At 37.8% G+C, this 27,990-nt stretch overlaps 1 protein-coding gene and 1 long non-coding RNA gene across 4 annotated transcripts in view; one reads left to right on the forward strand and one right to left on the reverse strand.

The window, feature by feature from the left end:
- Window positions 1-441: 441 nt before the first annotated feature.
- Window positions 442-27,772, reverse strand: LOC135300872 (uncharacterized). Its single transcript, XR_010362635.1, has 4 exons — window positions 27,494-27,772; window positions 7,943-19,609; window positions 4,984-5,191; window positions 442-745 (listed from the first exon to the last, which is right to left on the reverse strand). It is a non-coding gene; the product is annotated as an uncharacterized LOC135300872 (long non-coding RNA).
- VPS41 (VPS41 subunit of HOPS complex) overlaps window positions 27,749-27,990 on the forward strand; it is a 109,569-nt gene continuing 109,327 nt past the window's right edge. For 2 of the 3 annotated variants that reach the window (XM_064420686.1, XM_064420726.1), the window contains exon 1: window positions 27,821-27,856. In XM_064420686.1, coding sequence (XP_064276756.1) covers window positions 27,821-27,856 — 36 coding nt within the window. Of the gene's footprint in view, window positions 27,857-27,990 lie in introns of all 3 variants that reach the window. The other variant, XM_064420708.1, reaches the window with a different exon arrangement.

A 27,990-nucleotide genomic window follows, 5' to 3' on the forward strand; every position in this document is an offset into this window, starting at 1 on the left:
ATCATTAGGGTTTATAAGAATATAAAATATGTGTGATACAAGAATGCATTCATTCCCTTTCCAAACATTCAGAACCTAAACTACCTCTCAGCAGTCTTACAGGAATTACAGTTTCTCCAATGGCCCTTAATATCAGTGCAACTTTCCTCACAGATCAAGGGCAGCAGATCACTTAAAGAGTGTAGATTCCCTGAGCTAGCATTAACAGCCCTCTGTGTTTATTTCAGGAAGATTTTTCCAGTTGTCAGAGATATTTCTCTGAGCCATGGTAAAAGCATTATAATCCTTCAAAGGGATATGTGGGACAATTTCAGACACTGAGTGAATACTTAAACTAGTATTTATTCCATATGCAACAACTTGAGACTAAGACCAGATTTTACACCCTTGCAGTTAAAAATGTACAAAATCAGTTACTTAAATTCCTTGTAGGTTGTTTCTTGGATGTCTTTTCTTCATTCCCCTTTCCTTCTTCACATAGAAGATATCTAGCATAACAATTCCTCTAGGTTCTGGTGGAGAACCCTTTGTAGAGCTGAAAAAAGATGCCGCAAGCTCCACCCTCTAGGAATCGCTGTAGATGGGATAAAGTGTTCTGCTCCCAGGTTTAACAGAGCCATCTTCTGTGCCACACTTTTTCGTAGAGGGGATGCCTTCTCACTCATTTGCAGAACTGTTCCCTTAGCCGTATCACATGCTAAGGACCCATGCCTTTATTTCTGTTTTGGCCCAATCCAATAAGCGCCTATTATCAAGACATCAAAGAAAACAATAGCAATAACCCTCACATTTGATGCTACAGAACTAAAATTAAATATCTGAAGCAGGAAAAAGCCACAAGATAAATGTTTTCAAAGTCAGGAAAAAAAAGAATGCTATGTCTTTAACCTGTTTACATGGAAGTATTTTCCCTGGTCTGATAACCAAAGTTTCAAAGATCTTGTCCTATATAATATCAAATCCTATTACTATTTGGCAGGGGAAAAGCTATTCCCTTAAAATCAAGGTACTCTTTAAGAGCTTCCATCATGAAAAATCTGTGCACAAGCACACATAGAAAGCATCTCAAAGGGAAATGTTATCCTCAAATTAATTTCCATCAGATTTGATTGAAAAACTTACACATATCTGTCCATTGGAGGTTTGCGACCTGATTCTGTCTGACTGGGATTTGGTAATCAAATAGAGACTCCTACAATACATGTATCAGTTTTGCTGTAGTCAAGAAATATAGCTGTAAAATAAGCATCAGATCTGCAAAATTAGAACAAGCTGTATGCAGCTTCATTTGTTGCCCATAATTAGAAAAAATAGCCAAGTACAAATAAAAAATAACTTCTAAATGTTATGCTAATAATACTGTACCATGTCTGAACCAGTGTGTATACTTGAACAGATTTTTCTTGCAAAGATTTCTTGTGCACTTGTTGTTGGCCACTATTGCAGCTACTCTCAAAATAGGCAAGACCTCAAAACTTTCTCATGTGACAAGATCTGAAAAACTGCATTTATCCTTCATTCAATTTCTCAAATAACTGCTCAACTTTCTTTTATTTTCTCTCAAATTCTTACTGCTAGAACTTTAACATCTTAAAAAAAAAAAAAAAAAGTAAAATAAATCCCTTGAGAAAATGTTCCATTTTTCAACCACATCTAATAAAAATAAGGTACCCAAATGTAAAGGCAGGAGTGTAACTGCATGGCTGACATTACCCTGGATTCAGCCAGACTCCTAGTAATGCTGGAAGCCTCATGCAGAACTGCAGAAGCATAGCACGTTTCACACAATAATCCCATAGACAATCTATGTCTGCTGTCAGTCATTGAAAACAAGAATCTTGAATTTTAACATCATTTAGATCGCATGCACACAATTTTGAACTTTGACCTCCTTATATTACGGATTTCAGACTCAAATTCTGAGACAGAACTTCAGATCCAGATTGATCATTATTTAACTAAACAGTGGAAAAAAAGAAACTACATTAATCCAAATTAAATGGAGGCAGCTGTGAGAATATCCTGTTTGCTGTATCTACATAAATTTTATTTAGATTATAACATATTTTATTTAAACTTTCTTTGAAGACTTTAAATTAAAGAGTTTTAGAAGAAAGGCAAGTGGGGAATAGGGAGCTGAGGGGAGGGAGAAGAAAAAATGAAATGTAAACTTTGGCAGAATGGCATGAAAAGGCAGGAAAGCAAAGAAATAGGAGATGGACAGCTGAAAAATTGAAGGAATGGGAGTTGAACAGGAAGAAAAGGGACAACAGCCATCACTGCCAATAAAAGACAAAAGCTTGGAGACCAAGAGAAAATGCACAATTGTCAGAGCTAACAGATGATCATCTCAAGAAAATTCCAAGGAATTTTCAAAACTTCTGTGTGGAGAGTAATAAGTCTGCTGGATCTTATGTTTGTGTAGGTCCAGTTTGGACAAAAGGACCAGCAAGAAACACAAAGGCCTTACTCTTGAAAACTGAATGATAGATATTTGGGACAGGAATGGATGTTATTTTCCCTTATATTATTTCCTCAGAATAATACTCCCAGCTTTGGAGGCCTGATGAGAAAACAGTCATTTACACTCTGGAGACCCTGACTAATGTAACAGTAACATCACCCCCCTGCTACCTCTGTCTCCATCATGTAGCTCTCCTTTAAAATGTCATGTTCAAAATTAGCAGAATTAATGTCTCTTTCCCCCTATTTTTACATATATTTTTCCAGTCTAATAAAAAAAAGAGATGAATGAGAGGAAGAACACCATCAGAAGTTCACTTGTAAGCTCAATGAAAACTGGAAAAAAAAAAAAAAAGGAAGAACTGTGGCACCTGCACTGCAGTCAAGCATTCAAGTCTCTAACTGCCTGAGACTTGCTGAAAATTTTCAGTTTCATCCCTTATTGCCTCAGTTCATGTGTATTCTTTCAGGCATTTTGATTTCTGTAATATTTTCTGGTTTACCTTCCTTTTTTATCTTCTTTATCTACCAACCAGATGACACTGTATTTTTAACAGGCAGCTCCATTAGGGTATCGACTAAGTGGCTCCCAAGTCCTCTGTCACAAGTCACTGAGACAAGGAGATAGGTAAAGTAGTTATTGATGTTTTCTACTGCCTTGGTAGCTGACACTATTTCCAACTAGTTTTGGAGTATGAGGAAAAGAGGGAGTATAAAAATAACAGAATAGGGTCACTTCAGAATCTATGTGCAGGCAACTGCAGCCACTTTCTAGTGAAAAAATTCAGTTTTCTGGCTATCATACCTTCAAAACTCATCACATTCTTTACAAGGGATTGAAGTTGCAACACCTGGGCTTTTGGATTGATTGATTTTTAAGGAATTATGCTGGATACAACTGACTGCCAATAAACATTAATGCTTTCACAGAGTTAGGGAGTCTTAAGGATCAGATTCCAGAGGTGTGAGTTAAAGCAGAAAGTATGAGTTAGGCCTGTCAAAACTGAGAAGCAACGACCAAAACCATGCATAATGGGGACATCTTGAACACAGAGTGCATGGGGGAATGCAGAGATCTACTCACAGCCTGTAAGAAAAGATGCTCACGCTGGAGCGGATAGATACTGAAAAGCTGTAATCTAGTGGGGAAACTCAGAGAGAGAAGACCCTTGCTTCCAGAGACAGAGAGCCCTTTCTTCCAAACTAGAATAGCTCATCCTTAAAAAACGACACCCCATGAACTAAAATGATCCACACTGTGCAGTTTTGGGAAGACTGTTTTGCCTGTGGGAGGGACTCATGCTACCACAGATCGGGCAGGGCTGCTACTCATGAAAAATTAAAACCTCGCTGGGGGTTCACAGAGAACTGTCTCCCATGGGAAAGACCCCATGGCATAGCAGAAGAGACTTCCCTCCCTAAGCAGACTGAAGAAAGATTTCGAGTGTAAAACTGACCAAAACTCCCACATCCTGCCTCCCTGCACTGTTGGTGGGAAGGAGGGAGGAGCTGGAGGGGGGGGAAATTGTGTTCTAAAGGTTTATTTTAGTTCTCATTATCATATTTAATTCTGTTAATTTTTTTTTCTTTATACCCTTTAAGCCTGTTTTGCCTTTAGTGTTTTCTCCTAATCTTTATATGGGCTGAAGGGCTCAACTTCAGTTATGAGCCCTTCAGTTTTTCTTTCCCCCTCCTCTGCTCAACTATAGCAGAGGAGAATTTGTGAATAGTTTTTTTCGTGGCTGCCTGGGTTTTAGCCAGTGTCAATCCATGACAGAAGTCAAGAGTATCATGTTACATTTACCTTATTTCATTTCACTTTGGTAAACACCCAGGAGCAACCACTTCTGAAAACACCTGTGGTGTGAAGTAATACAGCATTTATTATATTCTTCAGGAAGGCAGAATGGCCTCCAGAGAAAGGTAATTGTGAAACCTTGCAGTCATTGCTTTCCTTTAATAATTTCATTTCCATGATACTTTATTGCATTGAAAAACTAAAATTTCCTCTTAAACCTTAAACTTCAAATACTGGTACGTGAAGAGAAAGCTAGAAACTATGACCTTACTCTTCTACATGGTCTGAAAAAATGAGAGAAAATAATAATATGGACATACCATTTTTAAATTTAAGCCAGTCTTACAGTCCTGACTCATGATTTTGAACATTGTTAGGAATTGCAGCTTTGTTTGTGCTTCAGACTTACCAGTACAATAAATCTATTGTTAAGCAGAACATGATCAGAAAAAAATAAAAAGCATATTTCTGGAAACTGGTTATATAAAATATTGCACCTTTCCTTTCAGATCTTCAAGTAAGTGAAGTTGAATTCACTCAGTACTTGCAAATTCTATCAAAGTCTGGTCTAGGATCTCTTCATGAAGAGCCTTGTGTATAACCATTTTCATGTTACTGTGTACCTTTCATACCATCAATCTTATAGCAGGCCAAGAAGAACACAGATATTCAGAGTTTGAACAAAAGCACAGAACTATTCATTTAGAACTTGAACTACTCACAGGTAGGCCAAGGGACAGGGAGAGGCATCTCTTTCCTTTACAAGGTCTGTAACCTGTGTTGACAGCACTGCTAATATTAGTCCTCTGAAAGATGGGCTGCTAATGACAGATTTTCAGATTCTCCTGGAGCAGAAATTAACTGCTCTAGCTCAGAAAAACTGTTGACTGGGGTAAGCTGCATGGTGTTTTGTTTGCAATATTAAATGCTCTGGAAGACAAAGAAGAAAGCATTGGCATCACTTAAGCAATAAGAAGCTATGGCCCACCTTCAAACAATTTTATGGGTGATATAAAAAAAATCCCAACTTTTGATAATGTAGTAAATAAAGGAGATGATCTTGTCATCAGATGATACACAGATGATCTTTTCTAAATTTTCTATTCCAGTACTGTCATCACCAAAGGATTAAAAGAAATGGCACCTATGCAGTCCAAGACACCTGGACTGAAAGGTGGTATTTGTGATCACAATCAGTGTTGAACCAGTTAAAAGCTTTGAATCTATTAATATCATTTGTTTGGAGTTGATTTTTCTAATACAAAAACACAACAGAACAAGGACAGTAAAATAATGTCTTTTGAATTTGTATTGCTTTACTGTCTGCAGTACTTAAGCGTTAGCAAAAAGTCAGCTAAAATAAAAATTAAAAAGCCAAAAGCAGTAATGAAATTAAAATCACAAAAGTCTTGAAGTGAAAACAGTAGAACTTTTGTTTTCTAATTCTTAATAGCATTAGTGAAATATATTAATTTTCAATGGCAAGATTTTAACTTTACCGAGTGTAAAATCCATTTTAATACATCTGTTGTACATTTTTTCTTTTAATTGAATTTTTTTGCAATCTCTAAGTGACAAGCTTCTATGTTTTCAAGATAATCATTTTTATCAAGAAAAAGGTGGCAAAGGAAAAAATTTAAATATCCACTTTTTCCAGGCAGAACAACTATCTCATATAATTGCTTCTTATCTCTGTAACAGTTTAACAGCAACTTTCAAACTTATTTCAGTTTTTTACACATTCTAGAATCAGGTTAGACGTTGCAGAAATCGCCATTATCAACACTGCTCCAGTTCTGCAATTAGTATTGAGTATTCCAAGGTGAAAAAAGGATTATAAAATGGATGCCTGAAGTCAAATTGCCAATGGTTCAATATTTACTATTGCCACTTCAGAAAATTAATCTTTTCCGTTGTGTGAACAATAACCATGTTTTAATTCTAAAAATGCCTTGGTTTTAGTGGCTACCAAAGTTTCTTCTATAACATAATAGTAAATTTGATTTAACCACTTCTCATTTGCAAAATCAGAAATTTGACTTTATTTTTCCCCTCATATGTGATCTCGTTGTTCCTATGTTTCATGAAGGTTGCTGAGAAATTCTTGCAGGGAAAGAATATGGATTTCCCACTCTTCTGAAGAGAAAGCATTTCTCTGGCTTATGGGAACAATATTTCACATGCAGTCCTTTTTCCTGAGCAGTGTGGTAAGGGCTTATGTTTCAGCAAACATACTTTATTCAACATATGATGCCATCACCTCACTGGCTGACAAAAGCCAACAGAGCTGGCTTGATGTAGAGCACAACAGATGGAGCACAGACTGCTGCCTACAGTTGCCAGGACTGTGGTCTGGCTTTGTTGCGACTGAACAGCAACATAGAGTTCTCAGTTTAAGAATCTATCTATAAATTGTTGAGATCTATGAGTAAAGAATTCTGTAGAAATGCCTCTAGATTTATAATAGTGTTATTTTAATTCAATTGCCACTAGCTACCATCTCTTTACATAATTCATCTACACCGCAATGCTGCTCTAGTGAGACTTCCTGCTAGTCAGTATTGCTGCAGAGCTGCTCCTTCTGTCCAGTCTAAAACATCAAAAGACCAAAGTGACAAAGCACCAGAAAAAAATTATTATAAATTAACTAATGAGGCATATATTTCAAAAGTGTCTTTCTGCAAACTATAGTACTACTTCTATGCATGAAAGTTTAAATTGCATTTTGTGATGGTGGAGAAAATGTTGGCAATGGAGAGAGATGGGGAAGACTGATCGGTGATCAGAATCCGATTTTATTGCGGGATATAAACACTTATATACTATTTCAGGGAGACTAGTAAAGTGTACAATGATTAGGTTAAAATCATGCAAACTTATGCATATAACAACACCTCTTGCTTGCAGAGTTTAATGGGATTTTCATTTTCTGGTAAACCTGTTTGATTTAATCTTCTTGCAATCTAGGTCTAATTTTCAAAGTTCCATTTGCTTTTGCCAAGGCATCCAGTTATTAAATCTCTTATGTTAACCAGGTCCAAAGTCCATCATCTGTCTTGTGTCCCCCAACATTCCAACAAGAAAAGAATGCAATTCTAAAATTTAATTCTCACGATTTACCTCATCCCACTGCATCTAGAATTTCTGAGTAGTAGAGCAGAAGGGAGTCACACAAACACAGAAAATTAATTAAAATGTAATTGCTTTCAGAGTTTGTTTTACTTAGGTTAAAAGCCTAATGAGGTAAAACATTAGTCAGAGTGCAACTAGATAGAAATTCTTTGTATGGACTTCAATGGACTTTAAATGAGACACAAAGAAAAGATGCATCTTGACAGTCCTACATGACTAAGAAGTAGAAAAAATAATACTACAGCATGATATAAGAAACAGGGTAGAAATTATGGTCCTTGATCAGCAAAAGCACAAACCCTCCCAACCTTTTGCATCTGACTTTCCTTGCGCTCCAGGATACATACGTGTGCATTTCATTCTGGAACCTAGTCCTTCCTGCACTTATCAGACCTTAGTTAGAAGTGGGTGGAGGGAAGAGGTCTGAAATGTCAGAAGTTCAGGTGAGAAAAAGACAGCCTGAGTGCTCCAGACAACCAGTAGATGGAGGAGCTTTCTGCCTTCAGCTCTGAGCAAGCAAAGAGAAACACATCTGGAAGCTCTACTCACCTGTGGAATTGTCTATACAGTCTTAGGATTTTTAAACCAGAACATAAATACTGAAGAATATTTGATTATAGCACAAAGATTTTCTTGAGCTAGAAAGCCTCTTCATCCTCTTTCTTCAACCTCCTCTGCATATACAATTTTGTTCTGGGGACAAAAGAATATTGGTATAGAGTTTTATAGAATAGCCACTCTGTAACACCTATTTCAGAAAATACCTAAATTTAGAAAAACCATAAGGACATCTCCCCATGAGGCCTGACTGTGAGGTGGCAATGTTCCTTAACTGCTCAGCATGTCAAAAGGAGGCTCTTCATATGCGTATGCATTGTTCAGTCTTTGGTTAATGTACCACCAAGACACAGTAGCAGCTATAATTCCTGAGAAGCTGAAAGAACAGAAGCTTCCTGTGGTCCTGTATTAAGGCTTCAGAGGAAAAAGCTGCAGGTGGACGTTCACTCATTGCAGATTCTCATTCTTCAGCATGTGCCTGTATTGGTTATCCTACATACCTCTGTTATCTGGAGATTTCCTGCTATTAAACTTGACCTTGGAAGGTACTTTGTACATTGTTTTGCTTGGAAGAAAGGTCTTAGAAGAAAACAGATGCTAATCTCAGTAAGGTTGTATCTTAGGTATTCATTCACTTGCAGACATTATTTTGTGCTTTTAATAAAGCTTTCAAAAGATCATATTGGTATTTATTATGCATTGCTGTGATCAGTTAGATACTAGAAATAGCAGCAAGAAGGATGCAGCAGAAAAACGGGGGAAAAAAGCAATCTTTACATTATCTGTTAATCATTATGACTATAGCTACAATAGAACCAGTGCCCATCTGACTAACATAACCATGTGTATTCAGCAGATGCAGTACGAGTGGAAGAGTGTGTCACAGCTAATTAAAAGCCAGGTCTTGCTGGGGTAGTGCCACACAGTGCCCTGGGATCCTTAAATCTTTCTAATGCTAAGGGCTTTCATTGCATTACCCAACCCATATTTATTACGAGATCAGAAACCTAATTTTTGAGCCATTGCTCATGATGTGCATAGTATGTGTTGTCATTATTGCAGAGAAGTGAATCTGGCACATGACATGCAAAGCATGGTAAGAAGGATTCTGAAACTATCAGAATCTTTTACTGTTTTGTACATTTTAAGAGCATAAGGTTCACTAAGATATCTGTTGACATCACATGAAATGTTTTGTCATCTATTTACCTGCCTAGAGATTTAGTTATATATTTAGGAAAGAAGATCTGACATTATCAGTTTTCTTCTGTTCAATCCAATGAAGTGTTCAACACACCATGAACAAGAATAATACTGCATATTTAGCTAATAAAGTTGTTCTGCCCCTGACATTAAAACTAGAGATACTTTCTTCCTCCTACATTATTTATTCAAGCTCTAAAAAATTAAGTAACTTTAAAGACCTGTAGAATTAAAAATTAATCCACTGGATATTTTGTTCTATTTTGTTCTGATCCAACACTGGAAAGAAAATTAAACAGAATAAAAACAGTAGGTATGCTAGAAAAGGACACATAGGATCAAATCCAGTCTCATAATATTTCATATTACTATATCATGTATGCCTACTTATTTATTAATCTTTATTGTACTACAATCAATTTTCTAGATTTATCTTGATCACTAATGATAAATGGGTCCAGTGCAGTTAAGAACATGACTCCTACTTAAAAATATTTATGAATGAGATGGGTACTGGGCTTCTACTTTTACAAGTAATTTTGTGATACAGGCTCAGTTAAAATTGTGCACCCAAACTCACGTGGGATAGAGTGCACTGTGTAAAAGGACTGAAAAGCAGAGTTCACAAAGAACTTCTGATAATGTGGAAGCAGGATTAGAGAGAACACTGACACTTTACAGGCATACTGGAATTGAGTCAAATAATTAGGCATCAGTTATACAAGTTTCTCCAAATAAGATGGGTGACAGAAATAGAAAAAGAAGCAATCATGATTTGCCATTTATTATAAAATCTTGCTTTCAACTTGGTAATCAAGGAAAAAAGCAACAGATGTTTTATAGTAGGGTTTTTCAATAGCATCAGCAGTTTCAAACACAGTGTTCATCCTGCTCTGGCCAAAGCTCAAGAAAAAAATAAAATATCTAAGGCTCTATTTTGATGTATTGTCTGCATCTGGTTTGAAGGTATACGTTCAGACCTGTTGACTCATATTAGATCTGAGCTCCAAAAAAACTAGCATTGAGCTATTTCCAACAGATATCCAACAGTCAAAGTCCTGATGGAGACAAACCACAGTTTTGGACTCCTAAGATTTTAAGCAGTTTTGTGACACTAAATAATGATCTGGGCAGAGAAAAGCCTTCTGGAGAATTACTAACTGGCATAAGAGTTTTTAGGTATAAATCACTTTTTATATTATTTTCATATTTTCTATTCTAAAAATGAAGAAAAACAAAAAATTTAAAAGTTAAAACATTTTACATTACCTGGAGTTTAATAAATATAAATGTTGATGTTTCCAGCAATCACCAGTCTTCTGAAGTCGTCAAGAAAGATAGATAAATGCTCCTGTGATATTAACCTCATTTATCAGCTATCTGAACTGAAGTTTAAAGAAGTCAAGTGGCACATAGATGATATAAAATATATGACATAGGAGGAACAGAATGTGTGTTTCCTGGGTCTTTAACCAGGTTGTGGCATTCATGCTTTGCAAACATCTAGTTCTTTTTAGTACCAATTATACATATATACACACAGACATACATCCCAAGAACCTGATACATCACCAAAAAAAAAAGTACTGTAGACAAGTAATGCCCTATCACAAGTAATAACCTTTGAAGGTTTTAATGTGAACAATAGCATGTGTCTGTTCTGCAGATTTTTCATTAAAGTACACAGACCAATCTTGAAACAAAAAAATATATTTGAGGAAGTAATAACCCAGAGGTTAAAAAAATATTGATTAGGAAAAAATGTTTTCTTCATAAAGCCAACATTTCTATTTTAGCTGAAAGAAGCTATTTAGTCTCCAGGAAAAAAAAAGAAAACAAAGTATGTTCTTACAGCACACATTTCATTTGTTGTGGGCTTTGTTGAATAATGAGCATTCATCTTACAACCTTCTCTCACCATACCTATCACACTAGAAGATTTAAAATTCTTCTGGAAAGTCTGTGCCATTTCATTTATTACATGGAAAAAAAATTAAATATCAACTTTTTTTTTTTTTTCAATGTAACTACCTGCCCTTTGGTATCTAATACCTTCTTAGAAGATAAGTCCTGGTAAATTTAGTATGGATTACCACAGAGTTATTCACTTCTAATGAGACATAGTTTCTCCTGATCTTTTTCATCCACCTTCAAAAAAGAAAGATAAAAAAACCCCAGAGCTTGTTTCTGTCAGAGTTCTTTCTTTGGTGTCAGGGAAACATGCTGGGGCTTTTCCTCCTCTGTCTCCTAAGTTTTCACCTTGATCTTGTAAAATATTACAAACAATCCAAATGCATATATCATTCTGCTGTTTTCTAAATTCAAACTGAATAGTCAAATAGTCAAAGATAATGATAATGATTACTTGAGAATATATTTTTCCATCTTTGAGAAATGCATTCGGTGGTACATTTCCAAATTTCAGGAGTGGGGGGAGGGGACTTGTAGACTAAGGCAAATGCATATTAAGATAGCTGAATCAAGGGCCTTCTGAGGACTTCAAAGGGCTTTGGAACAAGCCTCAGATTTTTACAACATTTCATCATAGATATCAAAATACCTCACAACAATCAGCACATTTCATGACTTCTATTTCATTGATGGGGAAAGTGATGTATAAAACAGTGAAACAATTCTCTTCCTATTTAGTGACTCTGTGGCATATCCCAGGATAACAGCCAGCTCCCATTATTTTCCCATTCTGCCATCTCAATCAAATTTTCTCACATACATGGCCTTAGAAAATAATACTTAGGCTTATTACTCCAGTAATTCTGCTCCCCAAATGACTAAAGTCTGAATTAACATGTTATGTATCACTTGACAGAGGGGATCTGTATACTGATTCTTCAGAAGTAGAGCTAGATGTATTACCAAACCTCCAAAATCCCAGTGTGCTATACCTGCCATCACCAACTCTCATTGTGGAAGATTCACTTCCATCTTTTCCTATATCCCTTTGATCCTCCCCATCTCTTACAAATGCCAGCTACTTCAAGGGTTAGACAGAATTCAAATAAGATCTTGTGTTAATTTAGACATGTGTTTTTTCAGCTAGAATTTGTATCTTCTAAACTATGTTCAAAAATAAGTAGTATGCTGTTATCATTGTTATAAATGACTACTTATAATAACGAGCTGGATGCCTATAAAATAAACAACAAGAGTTATGAGTGCTTCTGTCTTGTTTCTTCTAAATCATATAACCTGCATTAAATGTTGGGGGCTGGACTGTCTGCATGATATAAAATAGTTAAAGGGAAAGCCTGACACTTTGTCATGCAGAAGCATTCTTAATACGTGCTGCTTAACACACGCCATGAGAAAAGACACTTGTGATTGCCTATTAGATGAGCAATAGCAGGTAATTAATAAATTCTATTCTCAAGTGATTCACAAACAATAAAGCAACCAAAAAGAGACAGGTTTTCTTCTCCTGCAAACAGGAGAAGAAAATCAGTATTTCCTTAATGAAAAAAGAATATACTTGAAGCAGGACATCAAAGGTGGAAAAGCTGTCCTGTAGCGAAAAAATAATGCTGGGAATCAGGAGACGGATTGCCAAGGTCCACCAGCTGCGACCTCGGAACTGGACCGGCCAGGAGTAGTGTAGTAAAAGAAATAGGGATGGGTCAGTTGGGTTACCTGAAAACAAAAGAACTTTAATGGATAAAATAATAACACAGTAGGGGGTTAGCTCTAAAGGACCCAAAAATGGGGGAAACACAATAATATATAGGGAACGATTTGAGAGCAGGGGACCAATCATGAACAAGAGCCAAGAACATTACCTTATATGCAACATACTAACAACCAACCAAGAACGGGAACTGGAAATGCAACCATATCTTGAGTAACCTTACTAACATAACAATTCCTATAATCTCATTCTTCTCACCTAAACTAAAAAGGTTTCTCCCACAGCTTTAAGTTAATGGCTGTCTTAGGTTGGCCGAGTCCCACATCTCCCCCTTTGTATTCTATTAAAAGTAATGAACATAAAGAGTTCCTAAAAACATTCAATAAATAGCTTATTAAACATGGTAACAACATTAACACAATAACAAAAACTACAATAACTAATACTACAACTTTGACCACAAGCAACAACTAGCCCAATAAACCCCAACTTTTAAATAGTCTATTGAACTAGTTGTTATTGTCTTTGACTTGTAGTTTCTTGGCTCTTTCTTTTAATATTTGGATGCTTTTGTGAATTGACTTGCTGTGGTCTTTCAGATTTATGCAGCACATGCCCTCGACTTCCTTGCATCTATGTCCTTGAGCTAGCAGCAGGAAGTCTATGGCCTTATTTTGCAGGGTGGCATGCTTGATGCTATCAATATTAGTCAGTAGCTCATTTAATGCTTTGGATGTAGCGTTGGTATGCTTATTCAGCTAACACCTAAGAGTATCTAACATTTTTAAAGCTCTTGCTGCAGCACTCCAAGGGACTAATGTCAATGCTGCTATTCTCTCTGTTAAGCTCTAAAAGTTAATTTTGTCTTTGTAATCTGCTTTAAATTGCTGAACAAATCTTTTTTGCCTAATCTTTTTGTTACAAATCACTGTGAGGTTGGGTGTCAGTAGAGTAAGCTTCCCTAAGCGGCATAGTCTGCCCTTGATGTGTGATGAAATGGCAGGTTATGCTCTGTCCCCACTGATGAGAAGTATTTCAGATGGTAACTGTAATGGGGAGTCACTGGATCAGGAGAGGATGCATGAGGTGTAATTACACCACATGCTTTCATTTTTGTAGATAGGATGATGGGTGGAAATATCCCACCATATTTTTTTTCTCATTTCTTATTTTTTGGGTGTTCGTGCCACTCTGTATTTTCTGTATTGCTTCTGTCTTACCAATGTAATGAAATTTAACATAAAAATCTATTTTAACAGAACCCAAAATTTCTAATTTTTGGTGTTCTAGTGGTGCATGTGGTAGGTCCTAGGCTTAGTAATCCCGGTTATTAAGGGTGCATTGTGGAGATGCAGTTTGCAGATGGCATCCTTAGTTAATGGCTACTCATCCACTGGCAACTTTACTAAGCAGGTGGAAAAGGGGTTGTCTAGAGTGGTTATTGATAGGCATAAGGTTTTTTGTTGTGTGACATTGGTTAGCGTTATCTAAACATTTTGCTTCGGCTGTAGACTTCCTAGGTTTTAGTGAGGAACATAGCGTTGACTAGCATGGATATATCAAGTAGGAGTCTTTTGCAGGTCATGTATGATAGAGCGATCTGCGAACAAGCCTAAGAAATTTGGTAATACTAAGAATTTTAATAATAGTAGACTGTTAGGGATTAAGGGTTACTATTTGTAGGTCGTTGGGGTTTTGTTTTTCTTTGTGTGATCTCTGGGGATCTTTTTGCTTGTCGACTTGGTGTTCTTGCAATGGCTGTAGGTACAGCTTGACATTTTTAGTCAGAATCTACTGAGGATTTTTATCTGTGGAAACACAAGTATATCTCTTCCCCCAAGTAGTCACCAAAAATAGTCTCAAAATTTGGCTTATTTCTAGGTCTTTGATTAAAATAGGTTTTTTTTCTTTTAATTGCACTTGTGTTGGAAAAATGTCTGATAACTGGTGCACTTGGTTTTATAAAAGAGTTGTTCAAAAAGTTAAATCTATGTATACCTTTAGTAAGCTTCTCTATGGTGGATAATATCTCTATTTCCCTTTTCTGTTGTTCAGTAGGCACTTGAGAGCTCTATGGGCTTTCTCGGTAATTGATTGGCCTGTGGGGGAGTGTGAAATGCCTGTAGTGTGTTTGATTCTCTACAGCTTAAAAAATAGTTGTGTTTTCTGAGAAACATAGGTGGGTCTGTTATCTGTTTTAATTTCTTGTGGGATGCCTTAAGTTAAAAAGGCCCATATAAAGTGTTTGATGGTATCTTTGGCTGTTTCTCCAACATGAGCAGAGGTAAAAATTGCTCCTGAGAGGGTGTCAGTTGAAACATGTAAATATTTTAAATGGTCAAAAGATGTGTAGTGTGTAACATCACTCTGATAAATTCAGAGACTGTGTAGCTCTCGAGGATTTACTCCTGCCCTGACAGATGGTAGGGAATACTTTTGACAATTGAGGCATATGGTGATAATTGCTTTGGCTTGATCTTTGGTGATGTTAAACATGTGTGTTAGTATAAGAGCATTTTGATGGAAGAAGAGTGACTGAGTCGTGCCTGTTTAAAAATGTTTGGAAGTGTGGTTAGTATAGTCATTGGAAGGGTGTCAGCTTGTGTGTTTCTTTCTGCTGGGAATCTTGGTGATGAGGTGTGTGACTGTATGCACATGACAAAATAAGGATGCTGTCTCTCAAAAAGAATGAGAATTAATTTTTTAAGTAAAGAATAGCATTACTAACTGACTTCAGAAATGCATTTTTAGTTCTTTTGACGATTCCCAAAATATAAGCAGAATCAGTAATTAAATTAAAAGTATCTGTGATTTTAGACAAGGCTCTGACAACAGGTGCCAGTTCAACTATTTGTGGTGATCCCTCCACGGTCTCAATATCTGACTTCTAATTATTTGTTACCAGATCTTGTCATATTGTAACTGATTTATGAGACTGTCTAGGTCCATCTGTGAAGAGAGGTATATCACTTTCTGGTGATTTGAGAATTAAGTTAAATGAGAAATGCAAAAATTTGTGTTTAGGGTAGTGAATTGAAATTTCTCTGGTGAAATTTTCAAGTGTGTTTTGTAAATATTCTGATTGCTGTAATAACTATTCCAAATATAGAGTAGCGACTGGTAAAAATATAATGGAAAAACCTTTCCCTGAAAGGGAATTTAAGCGTGACCTAGCTCTTATGACCGAGCCATCAGTTCTGGTTTTGTCATTATAGTTTTCCCTGGCTGATGGGGTAGGAAAATCCATTCTAAAATTAACAAAGAATCAGGTGATGTAGAATCTCACTTAAAAATTAGAGCACGAAGTTGAGGTTCTTTCCCCAGAATAGCTAACAAAAATGGTAAATCAGGATTCATCTGATGTGCTTGCTGAGTTTGAATGGCTTGAGACACTTTGCCTAAGGCATTTTTTGCCTCATCAGTTAGATGTCTGGGTGACTTCAGCACTGGATCTCCTTTCAGTAGGACAAACAGTGGAGCCAAATCTTCATTAGTAATTCCAAGCAGAGATCTAACCCAACTGATGGTTCCAAGTAGTTTTTGTAAGCCATGGAGTGTCTGTGGATTTTCATTCAGTTGTAGCTGTTGTGATCACATGGTCTGGGAAAGAATTTGAAATCTCAAGTATTTCTAAAGTGGCATTTGCTGTATTTTTTCCTCAGTGATGGTGAACCCTGCCAGTTGGGCAGCTGTGGTGGTAGCTCTTGGTGCAATGTCTAGGCCTGAACACATTTTTGTGGCAACGAGGATGTCATCTATATAATGGTAGATGATGGTCTGTGGGTGTTTCTTGCAGAATGGATCTAACACTTTGACAACAAACCACTGGCAGATGGTTGGAGAACTCTTCATATTTTATGGTAGCACGGTCTAGTGGTATTGCTGAAGTGCTGCTTCATGAGAGTCCACTTCAGGGGCCACTTGGATCGTGAGATGTCATTTCCGCACCAGTGTTTTCTAGCCTTGTTAATATAATTTTCTTGTTGTTAAATTCTAAAGGGCCAAGTTAATTGAGGTCTGCTGTGGCCTATTACTTGAGTCCACATTACTACGGATTTTGGCATGCTGTCGATGTTTTGTTTAGGAAGCAAAATGGCTTGTGCAATTAGTAGTCCTTGGGGAATAAAACAAGGTGGATTAGGATACATAGCTAATACTGTAGTCTCCTGTTGCGATATTACTGATAGTACTGATGGTAAAACAAAAAAAAAATCTCAGTCTTTGACCTGTAGCTCCCCAATATTAACAGTTCCCATGGTTGATATTTAGGCTCAAGCTGTCCAGTGGAAATAGAGTGTGCTGAGTAATCTGTCAACATTACTAGCTTGGCGCTTCCTAAACCCAGCTTAGGACCTATAGGCAAGACTGCTGGAAGTCCTAAAATGGTGCACTGAAGCTTTGGGCTACTTGCCCTTCTGTAATGGTGGGCAGTGACGGCTGGGTTACTTGTGCCCTCACGTGGGGCCATTCTGCGCTCCGCTGGAAGTTTCCTGGTGGTGGCCTGCTAAAACTTCCCTATTTTGTGCAGAATTGGTTAGTGCTTTGATAATTTCTTTTGCATTTACAGGTCCTAGGAGTGAGTTTTGCTCCTCTCTGGGGGTAGTCCTTTATGAAATATCCCTTTTTGCCACATCCAAAACAAGGCTTTGGGTTCTGTTGCTCTTGCCTTTGAAGGACGACTCGCATTGTGGCTAAAGCTTCTGTAATTCCTTGTCCTACCACCTGTGCCTATAAAGCACCTGAGTGTTTTGGAGTTCCGAGGCAATTGCAAGCCTCCATCATTTGTGTCAAAGTAGGTTCTGGCTTAGGTGGTAAAGAACATAGAACCGTTTTGCACTCTGAGTTGGCATTGAAGACAGCTAGCTTTCTGAGTACCTTTCTAGCAAAATTTGTCTTTCAAGTGCGACTTTGAGTCTATCATTAAATTTCATGTAGGGCTCATTAGGCTTTTGTCTGACATCCAGAAAGTCATGATTAGGGGTACTAATATTGACCACCTGCATAAGGGCCTTTCTAGCCCTTATCCTTGACATCCTTGATATCATTTAGGACAGGTCTAGGGAGGCATGCAGCTTGGTCATTGGGTTGGGTGTGTGCCCCTTCTCCTGTGAGATGGTGTAAAGTTAAATTTGCCCATGCTTGGTCCCTAGCATAGTCCACTCTCCTCCCCAAAGGGTGCATTCTGTAGGGTATAACAGCATGGTCATTATGTACTGCATATCATGGGGCGGTTGTGTGCAGTGAAAGTAGCCTGAATTATGGTGTTGAAGTAAGGTGATCCCTTCCCATACTCTAGTGGTCCTACACAGTTCTTTCACCTTCCCAGCGGAGGACAATGGCTCCTATACTGGGAGCCTATATTCACGTTTGCCCTCCTTCAATAGTGTACCAGAGCAAAAATAAATTTCAAGACTATCTCATAATCCCCCTCCTTTACCACAGTCTTCTGGATCCTCTCCTATGGATCCTCGGTGTCACCAGATCCGGAAGGGCTGAGATTTTCCTCAGAGGATGACAAGGAAGAATAACCAGACATGAGCATAACATTTTACTATTGATGGAGCGGTAGTAGTGGTGCTTGGCCTCTGGTACGGTCCTCAGTGCAGACTACATGGGCATCACAATGTTCATAGGTAGTACTTCTGGAACCATGGTGGATGTGGTTCCAGGTCCCCCAGAAAGGGTGTGGCCCGAGGTGGAAGGGGTGTGGTCTGGAGGGGCAGGGGTGGAGTTGAGGGGAGGACTGACAACTTGATAAGGTGGCACACCATGTGGTAGTTAGTGGACTGTGTTACACAATGGCGCTCAATGTTAAAATGGCAGTTAGTTGGGACAGTAGAGAAGGAGGGACAAGGAAACAGTGCAGGAACAGGTAGGACGGAGCGGGAGAGGTCCGAGATGGCATAGCCGTCACCCACTTGAGCCCCGAGTGGAGGAGGCGGAGGGGGAAACAGGACAGCAGAGTAACTGGAATTACTGGAGCTTCATTTGCGCATGGTGGTGTTTTCGACTCCATATCCCACTCCAGGGCAGTCCAATGGGTGAGAAGAAGGAGGACACGAAATGGCAGGAATTGCAGTCTGCACAGGCTCCCACGTCTGCGATAGGCTCTAATTTTGTGTCCCACTCCCAGGGTTAGAAGGTTTGGAAACAGTCTCAGGTTGGGAGCTGGTGTGAAAACTAGGGTTGTGGCACTTTTTTCTGTTTTCATTTTTAAAATCATGCAGAAGGTGGGGAGCACGCGTAGTGCCACGGATGGTTGCTGGGTCATAAAACTTTATCCCCATCAAGTCTCAAAAGTCCGCATATAAGAATATATATTGGTGTCCGCAGTATCAGGGATATTATGGAAGACCCACTTCATGATGGCCTTTAACTCTCATTTTCCAGTCTTCTTCCTGTGAGCTGGTACCATGAACTTAAAATGTCCATATATGTCCCCCCCTACAGCAGAAATTCCTGAATGTATCTTCATGACTTTGGATTGGGATGGGATATGCCCTCCCAGTTAAAACAGGACAATGGGTAAATGTCCCCTCTTTCACTCACCTGCTCTCTGTTGCAGGTATCCACGAGTCGACTCTCAGTGGTTGTTGAAACTCACTAAAAATTGTCAGGCCTGACATTGCTTCCAAAGCTACACCAGCGGAATGGAATGGGCTACCAGTCAGCTTCCCCACCAACCCAATCCTGACAGGCCCCTCAATATGAGGGTCCCTGGGCACCACTTGTTGCGGTCCAGCAGCTGTGACCTTGGAACTGGACCGGCCAGGAGTAGTGTAGTAAAAGAAATAGGGATGAGTCAGTTGGGTTACCTGAAAACAAAAGAACTTTAATGGATAAAATAATAATTAACAGAAGGCACACACAGTATGGGGTTAGCTCTAAAGGACCCAAAAATGGGGGAAACACAACAATATATAGGGAATGATTTGAGGGCAGGGGACCAATCATGAACAAGAGCCAAGAACATTACCTTATATGCAACATACTAACAACGAACCAAGAACGGGAACTGGAAATGCAACCATATCTTGAGTAATCTTATTAACATAACAATTCCTATAATCCCATTCTTCTCACCTGAACTAAAAAGATTTCTCCCAAGGCTTTAAGTCAATGATTGTCTCAGGTTAGCCAACTCCCACAACAGATATTTTCTTTTAAAATTGCTTAAATTGCTTCCATTTTTTCACTTGAAAAATGGGAATTGGTCCTCATGGGTGCTCCATGAACAAAACAGATGACAGTTTTCAAGCACTATGGGAATTTCCTAGCTTGCCAGTGAACACTGTGGAGAACGCTGTTGCTGGTGACCTGTCACTATCACTACTGACAGAAATCCAGACAAAGATGAAACTGAGGCTACTTATCACTATACTATAAAAATCTACTTAGAGTGGAAAGGTGAGGAATGGCATTCTACTGCTGCAATGCACACTTAGCATGTGATGGGTAGAGAGCCCTTTGATATCCAACCCAATACCGCATAAAAGTGTTATTACCCACAAAATACCTCCTTGGGAGCTGAAGTATGAGAAGAATAGGGAAAAAAAAAACTTATTTAAACTTATTTCAAATTTTAAAAAAATGGTTTTTTTAGAAGGATATCCTATTATTGCCATGTGGCAACTGTACTTATCCAAATCCATTGCTGAGAGTGATTATCTTACTAACATTTTCATACTATAATCACATGGTGTAAGAATGCTGTGTAGGAACACTGTTAAAAGCTATGTGGCCTATTTTTTACAATAATATTTTAAAACTTCTGGAGGTGAATCACTTCTTTACTAGGGACTTTGGCAGGACTGTTAAATTTCATTAGTTTTGTTTCCGTGTCAGAGGTTGGTGGATTGTACAGGATTTTTTAAATCCACAGCCTTTGGATAATATAATTAGATAGCCGGACATCCGAATTTGCTGAAATATGCTAATACATTATCAGACAGAGGTCTCTGGTGCTACCCCAGAAGACTTTGTGCTTTTGCATGCCTCTTTGTGTCTCCTCCCTGGACATGAATAATGCAAACCACACACCTGACAGATAGAACAACTATTTTCACATCATTTCAGGTACTTAAAATTGTAAATTCAGAAGAAGGTAGTGCCTCAAGACAGTCTGAAGCAATCACCTTGGGAATGGAGATTGTCTTGCTGGTGCAACCTTGCTGGTGTAACAAGAATATTGATGGAAATGTTTTGATAATTCAGTAATGACAAGGACTCCATCAAGCCAGTTGACCTTAATGACCATGAAAAACAGTTTTATTAATGTCCCATAATAAGACAGATAATGTATAAGAATTACCTAAACTTACACTGAAGTTCTAGAAGATAGGATACTGGATTTTTAATTTCAAATTGCAGAAATGTTGATAAAATTATAAAATCCTAGAGTCAAGATGTGGGGTCCTACCTAATATCTCTTTTCTTTTAAGAACCGGTCTCATAGACAGCAGCTCTCAATACACAGGAATGAAATAAAATTGCTAAAAACCAAGATATCTTAATATGAACATGGAGACAAAATTTAAGATTGCTCTTGAAACTCTTGACCAAACAATATCCTAAGACTGTGTCAGTTTAAAATTAGATCCAATCTGAGTGCTTTTTTTGGTAAGAATGCTAATTACCCAAATTACATTTATGTTTGACAATGGAATGTGACTCTAACTGAAAAAAAAATGCTAATGCTGCTTTAAAAGGATGAAACTAAGGAACACCAGCTGGGAAGAGCATATAAATGGGAAGTGGGAACTCTTAAAAACATAATAAGGACTCTACAACAAGACAACAAAACATAAAATATCCTTGAGGAAAACATGCAACCATCCATTTTAGATTTATATATACCTATAGACTTTCATCTTCAAATTTTGTTTCAAAGAGAAAAAAGTCAATGGCAGTAACTTAAATGAATCATGAGAAAAAAACAGAGGGAGCACCAAAAAGAGAAAAGATAAAAAAAAGAAAAAACCAGAAGAGGTCACTGTTAGAAGAATTAAAGACAAGGAGTATTTTAATTATCAGGAAGGAGAAAGATCCTTCAAAGTGGAATGCCAGCTGAAAATGGTAGAATTGTTCACAATAACAACATCAATATAAAAGGAGTGAGTATGTTTCATTAGTTTAAAATAATAGGGCCATGTCCCACCAAGCACAAGTTAACAGAGATGGTAACAAATTTGTGGTATAGCAAACAGTGACAAAAAACTATTTGTAGGATATAAAACATCTTTGGTGAAAGAATCAATGCACCTTTCTATTTAACTTAACAAATGCTAAGAAACTATTTCATGTTAGACTAGAAGTAGTTACATGGGGGAACAGAAATCTTTGAATACAGAACTTTCAGAACTTGGTGACAGATGATTCCATGGTGGACATAATGGAGGAGTTCAAAGCTGAGGTAAGAAAAATTTAAATTTGCCATAGGAATAAGAAAAACCCAGTATGTACCAAGCCCTGCATTATTAGACTGAAAACATGCTCTTCAAAACTTGTAGAGAACCACAGCAGAGCAGTTTAAAACAGGAGAAAAAAAGAAAGAACTTCTTTAAGTGGAAGGCAGACAGCTTTTGGGTTTCATTGTCTCAAAATATTTTGGAGGTACATAGCAAGTTAAAAAGATACAAATTCATCAACAGCAGATGAACAGATATGAGAAGGAGCAGTCAGGGATGTGTCTTCTAGCACCTCTAATTCTGTGCCAGTAGATGCTAGGATAAGACAAGGGAGTGAAGATCAGAGGTATATGCTCTCCCCGGACTTCATCCTATCACCAGTGTGGAAGACCAAATAGATGGACCACTGCTCTATTTTTTTTGTATCCTTGTTTTTTCTAGCAGTGAGAATAACTGCTTTTGAAATTACTTACCAGGAGTGTAGGGAGTTTTAGGTAGTTGGAAATGTTATGTCAAGGTATGTTTTCTGTTTTAAAAAATGGTACAAAGAAGAATTAATTCAGGTAAATCTCATGGCCCATGTTAGGGAGGAGCTCAGATTAAATAACAGCACTATTCCCATCTGGCTTCATAATCTACAGATCTATGACATTTTCTCACAGCATAATAAATTTTCAATTTCAGACTTGATCCTTCTCTACAAGATCCTTTTTATATTCAACTATAAATTTTTTAGTAGGATCCCTTACTACCTCTCCCTTTATAATGCCCTTGTTTATCTTTAATAAATGGCTTTATGTTTTTTACTGTGCTTCACATTTTTTCATCTTCTTTGTGTGTTCTACACAGCACAAATAGGTATCTTTCAGTAAAGACTGCCTGAGAGCAAAGACAAGGAAAGTGAGCAAAAGAAAGACAGATGAGGAGGGAGGGTCAGAGGAAGAAAGAAAAGACTGAGGAGAATGTTATTCCTGAAGGATTTGAAAATAATTTACTGTAATTCGAGAAAGCCTTTAAATGTCAGGGAATAAAAATCAACTATTTTAAAGAATTTGTAATAATCTTTCTGCTATTGTTACCACTCTTATTTTCATAAAAATAGCTGATCATTTAAACTTAATTTAAATACACTGCAGTGGTGGAACAAAGTGGTAATGCATACTTCCATTTCTTACCTTGCCTTCTTGATGATATTGTAAAATTACACATGAGTTATCTTTAGCACCAGTTGAAGAAGGAAGTTACTATGATGCCTATATGGTACTACTATGTTTTAAATTTCTAACTGATTTTTTTCATAGTCATTGTTTTGATACTTATTTCAGGAAGAAATGTTGTAAATAAATTTTAGATATGGATTAAGAAGAAAAAAGTAAGCAACTGCACGACAATATAACGCTAGCAAGTCAAACAGGATTGTTATTAAAGTACAAAGTTCCTGAACATATTCAAGATTATAATTATGTAAGCTATGGTATAAATTGAAAGCGTCTTAATAATAATTATTTGATTGCAAGGATTTAAAACAGAAGTCCTTGCAAGTTTATTTCTACAAACAAACAAACAGAGGAAAATCTTTGAACTTCCATTGTATTGACAACATTATCTATGTTTTATACAGCATAGTGTTTTTAAATACTATTAACTTGCAGACAACACCACCTTTTTTTATTCTTTGAACTGAAGAAGTGGGGGTGAGAGGGGTGAGAGATAATCCAACTGAACCTTTTGTTGAATTAATCAGTCTTACTTGAAGGCAACTGGGAGCAACTTGGAGACTGAAATACAGTAATATACCAAAGGATACTTGCTACTTGTTATGTTTCACAGTAGTCTCTGTTTCACAGGGAGAAAGTGTGTTAAAGCAAGACAGAAAAAATTAATACTATTTGAACACTGAATGCTGTTCAAGGTCCAAGTTTCAATGCTAATTCTGATTTCTGGCAAAAAAAAAATACATCAGAAACTCCTGACAGACTTAATTTTTTAAAATTCAAACTGGCTGGTATGTCAGCATCCTGTTAGAAATGTCCTGCAGAATTCCTATCCACTGGAAGCTCTGTATTAAAATAGGCACTAAGAACATTAAAGGCATTATGGTATGGCTAAAATATTTATTTAGATACTTATGAAGAGTGCTATTTTTGGTGAACCAAGTTAAAACAAAGTGATAAAGTACAGCCACCTATAACATGAGATGAATCTGAGCCAAAATTCTCTACCTCAAAGCATCTATAATCTCACCAGACATCTCAGATCTCTACCTCTAGTACAACTAATTTAACCCAGACTTCAGTTCTATGTGCTGGCAGACAGAGTATGTTTTAAGGTCACAACATTTACTTCCCTTAAGCAGTGCTATATTCCCCACTTATGCTGAACTATGCTTAAGCTTTTTCTCTCCAAAGGTTGACTGTTCTCAAGCCCAAATCTGAAGGATGCTGAGTACTTTGTGGGAGGGGCTGAAAGATTTTAAAACCTATTGATGGCATTGCTTCTAGATGACTTTCAGCTCTTCTGGAGGGCAGATGTGGAAGGGGTGGCAGAATCAGATGCAAACGTTACATTTTCCTGACACAATAAAAACCTATAATCGTGGCAGATTGAATTAATACCGTAAGTCTAAACAACAAAATAATTAATTTTGCCTCACTCTGCCAGAAATAAGCAGCACACTATAAGTAAATCACATTGTTTATACCACTTATTCTGTGTGCAATGAAAACAAGAACAGCTGTTCCTTGATGGCTCATTTTGTGAAAAATGAGCAAATGTGCACCATTAGCTGTTATAATAGCAAAGTTTACAGGGTCTGCCATCCTTTCCCTTACATTCTGTTTTTGTTGGCACTTAAAAAGTCAGTTACTAATGTTCTTTCCAGTTAAAAAAGTGCCACAAAATACCTGTTGATGTAGAAAAAAAAGAAAAAAGGGGGGGGGGGGGTGGGGAGGAAGAAAAAAAGAAAACAAACCCTGTAGCCCAAAACTCCTATTGAGGGATTTTGGTTTTTTCCCTTGAAAGTAGGGGAAAAACTTCACTGGCAAAATTTCCTTTTACAAGATATACACAGTTTAGAGTAACGGGAAATATAATTTGTGTATTACATATTAAAGGACAAATCCTGGCTCCATTGACAGCGATGATATATTTTTTCACTTGATCTGAACAGGACTAAGATTCAAGAAGGATTGAATGGGCCTATAATGGACAGCAGTCTGGGTAAGCACACAGCTGTCAGAAAACACCTCTTACAGTCTCTTATTTAAGCTTATTAAGTTTCATCTTGAAATGAGTTAAATTTCTCTCCAGCAAGATTCTTCTGAGGACCATGCATGTCTGACACATAGAAATCTATTTCTCATTTCCAGCCTAAATGCACTGAAAATAGCTGATACTGATTTGATCTCATACCTTTTACTTTAATAGTTCTTCCTCAGATCTCTTTTATTGCTAGACTGAAGTTGCTAAGCCCTTCTTTTTATCAGTCTTCTCCCACAGAGCAGACCTTAAAAGTGGTTGTTTGGTGCCTTCCAGTTTCAATAAATTTTTTTTGTAACAAAGGTGACTTCAAATTTACAATTATATCCAGGTGTGGTCTCAACAATATTTTGTACAATGCCAACCAAACATCTCTTTCACTCTAGATATCGTGTGGCTTATATAGCCTGGATGACATTTACACTGTTCTTTGCAATGGCACCTTGACAGTCCAGAACAAACCATTAAAAAGATACTTTGTTTTATCATTTTCAAACAAATATTTTCAGGATAGCTACTTTTATATGTTCTTGAACTGAAACTGTAACTTTGATAACTCTCTCTCAACTCTGTGTACCACTTTCAATGTGATTTTCAAGGACAGTTCTAGCTCTCCTCAGTCAAAATTCTGGCAATTATTTTCTAAAGGTACAGCAATGATATACATTATTTTCACAGCCAAGGTGATACTCTGTTGCAATTAACTGTATGGCCTTAAGGTATTGCAGTGTGGTATTGTCGTAAATAGGTATGATTCGTGCTGACAAAATTTAAACCGTAATCAATATGATAACAGTAATTAATATTTGGAAATAATAAAACAGTTAAAGATGTAATGCCAAGAAAGAAAGGGAGAGGAGGGGTTCCCCCTCTTCTCCTGCAGATGTTCAGAACAGGAAGAAGCAAGAGATAACTAAGTTTAGCTGGAAGAGAGGAGAATTTGGTTGGACACCAGGAAAATGTTAATTATATGAAATTTATTGCTTTAATGTTAGAACATAATATCGGCTTATACTATACCAGCTTGGTACGTATGTGTAATCCAAAAGGTGAATTAAAGGATACCGAGGAAAAGAAGAGGCCTTCCTCAAAGAAGACCTCCAAAGAGTGGTGCGACCCCCTAAAAGAATGGTGGAGCACGCATGGTAAAGGTGATGATGAGGGCAGTGATACAGGTGTGACGAATTGAAAATGGGAGGAGATTGTAATGATATACAGCATAAAAGGGGAATTTTGGCTTGACAAGCTTGTATGTGAGGTGATGGGGGATCAAGCCCTGCACTCCATACCCCGCATGTATCTCACGTGGTTATTTTTGCTTATGCGCTATTATTAGAGCCAAATTATATTGTCAATATTTTGAGTGTATTCAATTATATATATATTATGCTACTTAATTAAAATTGCTGTTACATTTAGTTTTGGGTTTGTTTTTTTTTTAATGGATAATTGGGCAAATATAACAGTATGATAAGATTTCTCTTTGCCAAAGGTAAACTGTACTGCACATTTTTTAATTCATGGCTTTGAACCTAAGGACACATAACACTATAGCTCCACCTTGTATTTTAAATAGCTCCAAAGGCAAACCCCAAAGTGTAAAAAGTTCTGCCTATTGCTTTTTAGCTTTGATTAGGTTTTTAACACATAAAGAAAGCCCTTGTGTGCAAGCAAGACATTAAAGTGTTATTTTATGCTTTTAAAAATCAAGATGCAGAAGCTTCTAGGATTGTAGAAGATATTTAGGCTTTCTGAAATCCTTCTCCTGACACTAGTGTGGGCCACTTCAATACCGATGATTAAGTAAAAAGTACAAAGAGGACCAACGCTGCTACATGTAGCACCTAATGGAAACCTGAGGATATAATGGCAACCGAAGCTGTGCTCGACTAGGTGCTACTCAGACGGATGACAGTAAAAGGGCCCGGTCTGGGAGCACTGGCACTGCTGAACACAACAGTGGCAGCACGCAGGCTGTCAATGGCTCTTGCCTTCAGCTACACCCGAACCCTCGCTAATCAGGCACCAGCTCACCAAGCACTGCCATGGCTACCTTCAGTCCCATCACAGCTGGGTATATCATGGAGCTGGGAGATCATGCTGGTCTCCCTGAGAGAATCGATGGATTTCAGCTTAAAAAAGCATCTCACAGCTAAGGAAGGTGGAGAGGAAACTTGGTTGAGGTGTGCCGTTGGGCCCAGCCTTGCGTGTGCCCTCTGTTTTTTCACGGTATCGCCACCACACTTCAGCTGGGCCGAGGAAGGGAAAAAGGGTGCGGAGGAAGCGTTTGCTTGCTTCCCGCCGAAACTACATTTCCCAGAGTGCCTCCGGCTCGACGGCTTCCTGCCCGTCACATGACAGATGCCTGGCTGCGCCATGGCGGAAGCCGGGGAGAAGGTAGAGACTGTCAGTGCACTGTGGCCGCAGCGCCGAGGAGCGGGGCTTAGAGCGGGAGCGCGGGACCAGGGCGGGGCACATAGGAGTGGAGGGGCGGAGGGACAGTGGGACAGTGCCTGTGCCAGGGGGCAGAG

Source organism: Passer domesticus, chromosome 1, assembly GCF_036417665.1.
Source record: "Passer domesticus isolate bPasDom1 chromosome 1, bPasDom1.hap1, whole genome shotgun sequence".
NCBI classification, from domain to species: domain Eukaryota; kingdom Metazoa; phylum Chordata; class Aves; order Passeriformes; family Passeridae; genus Passer; species Passer domesticus.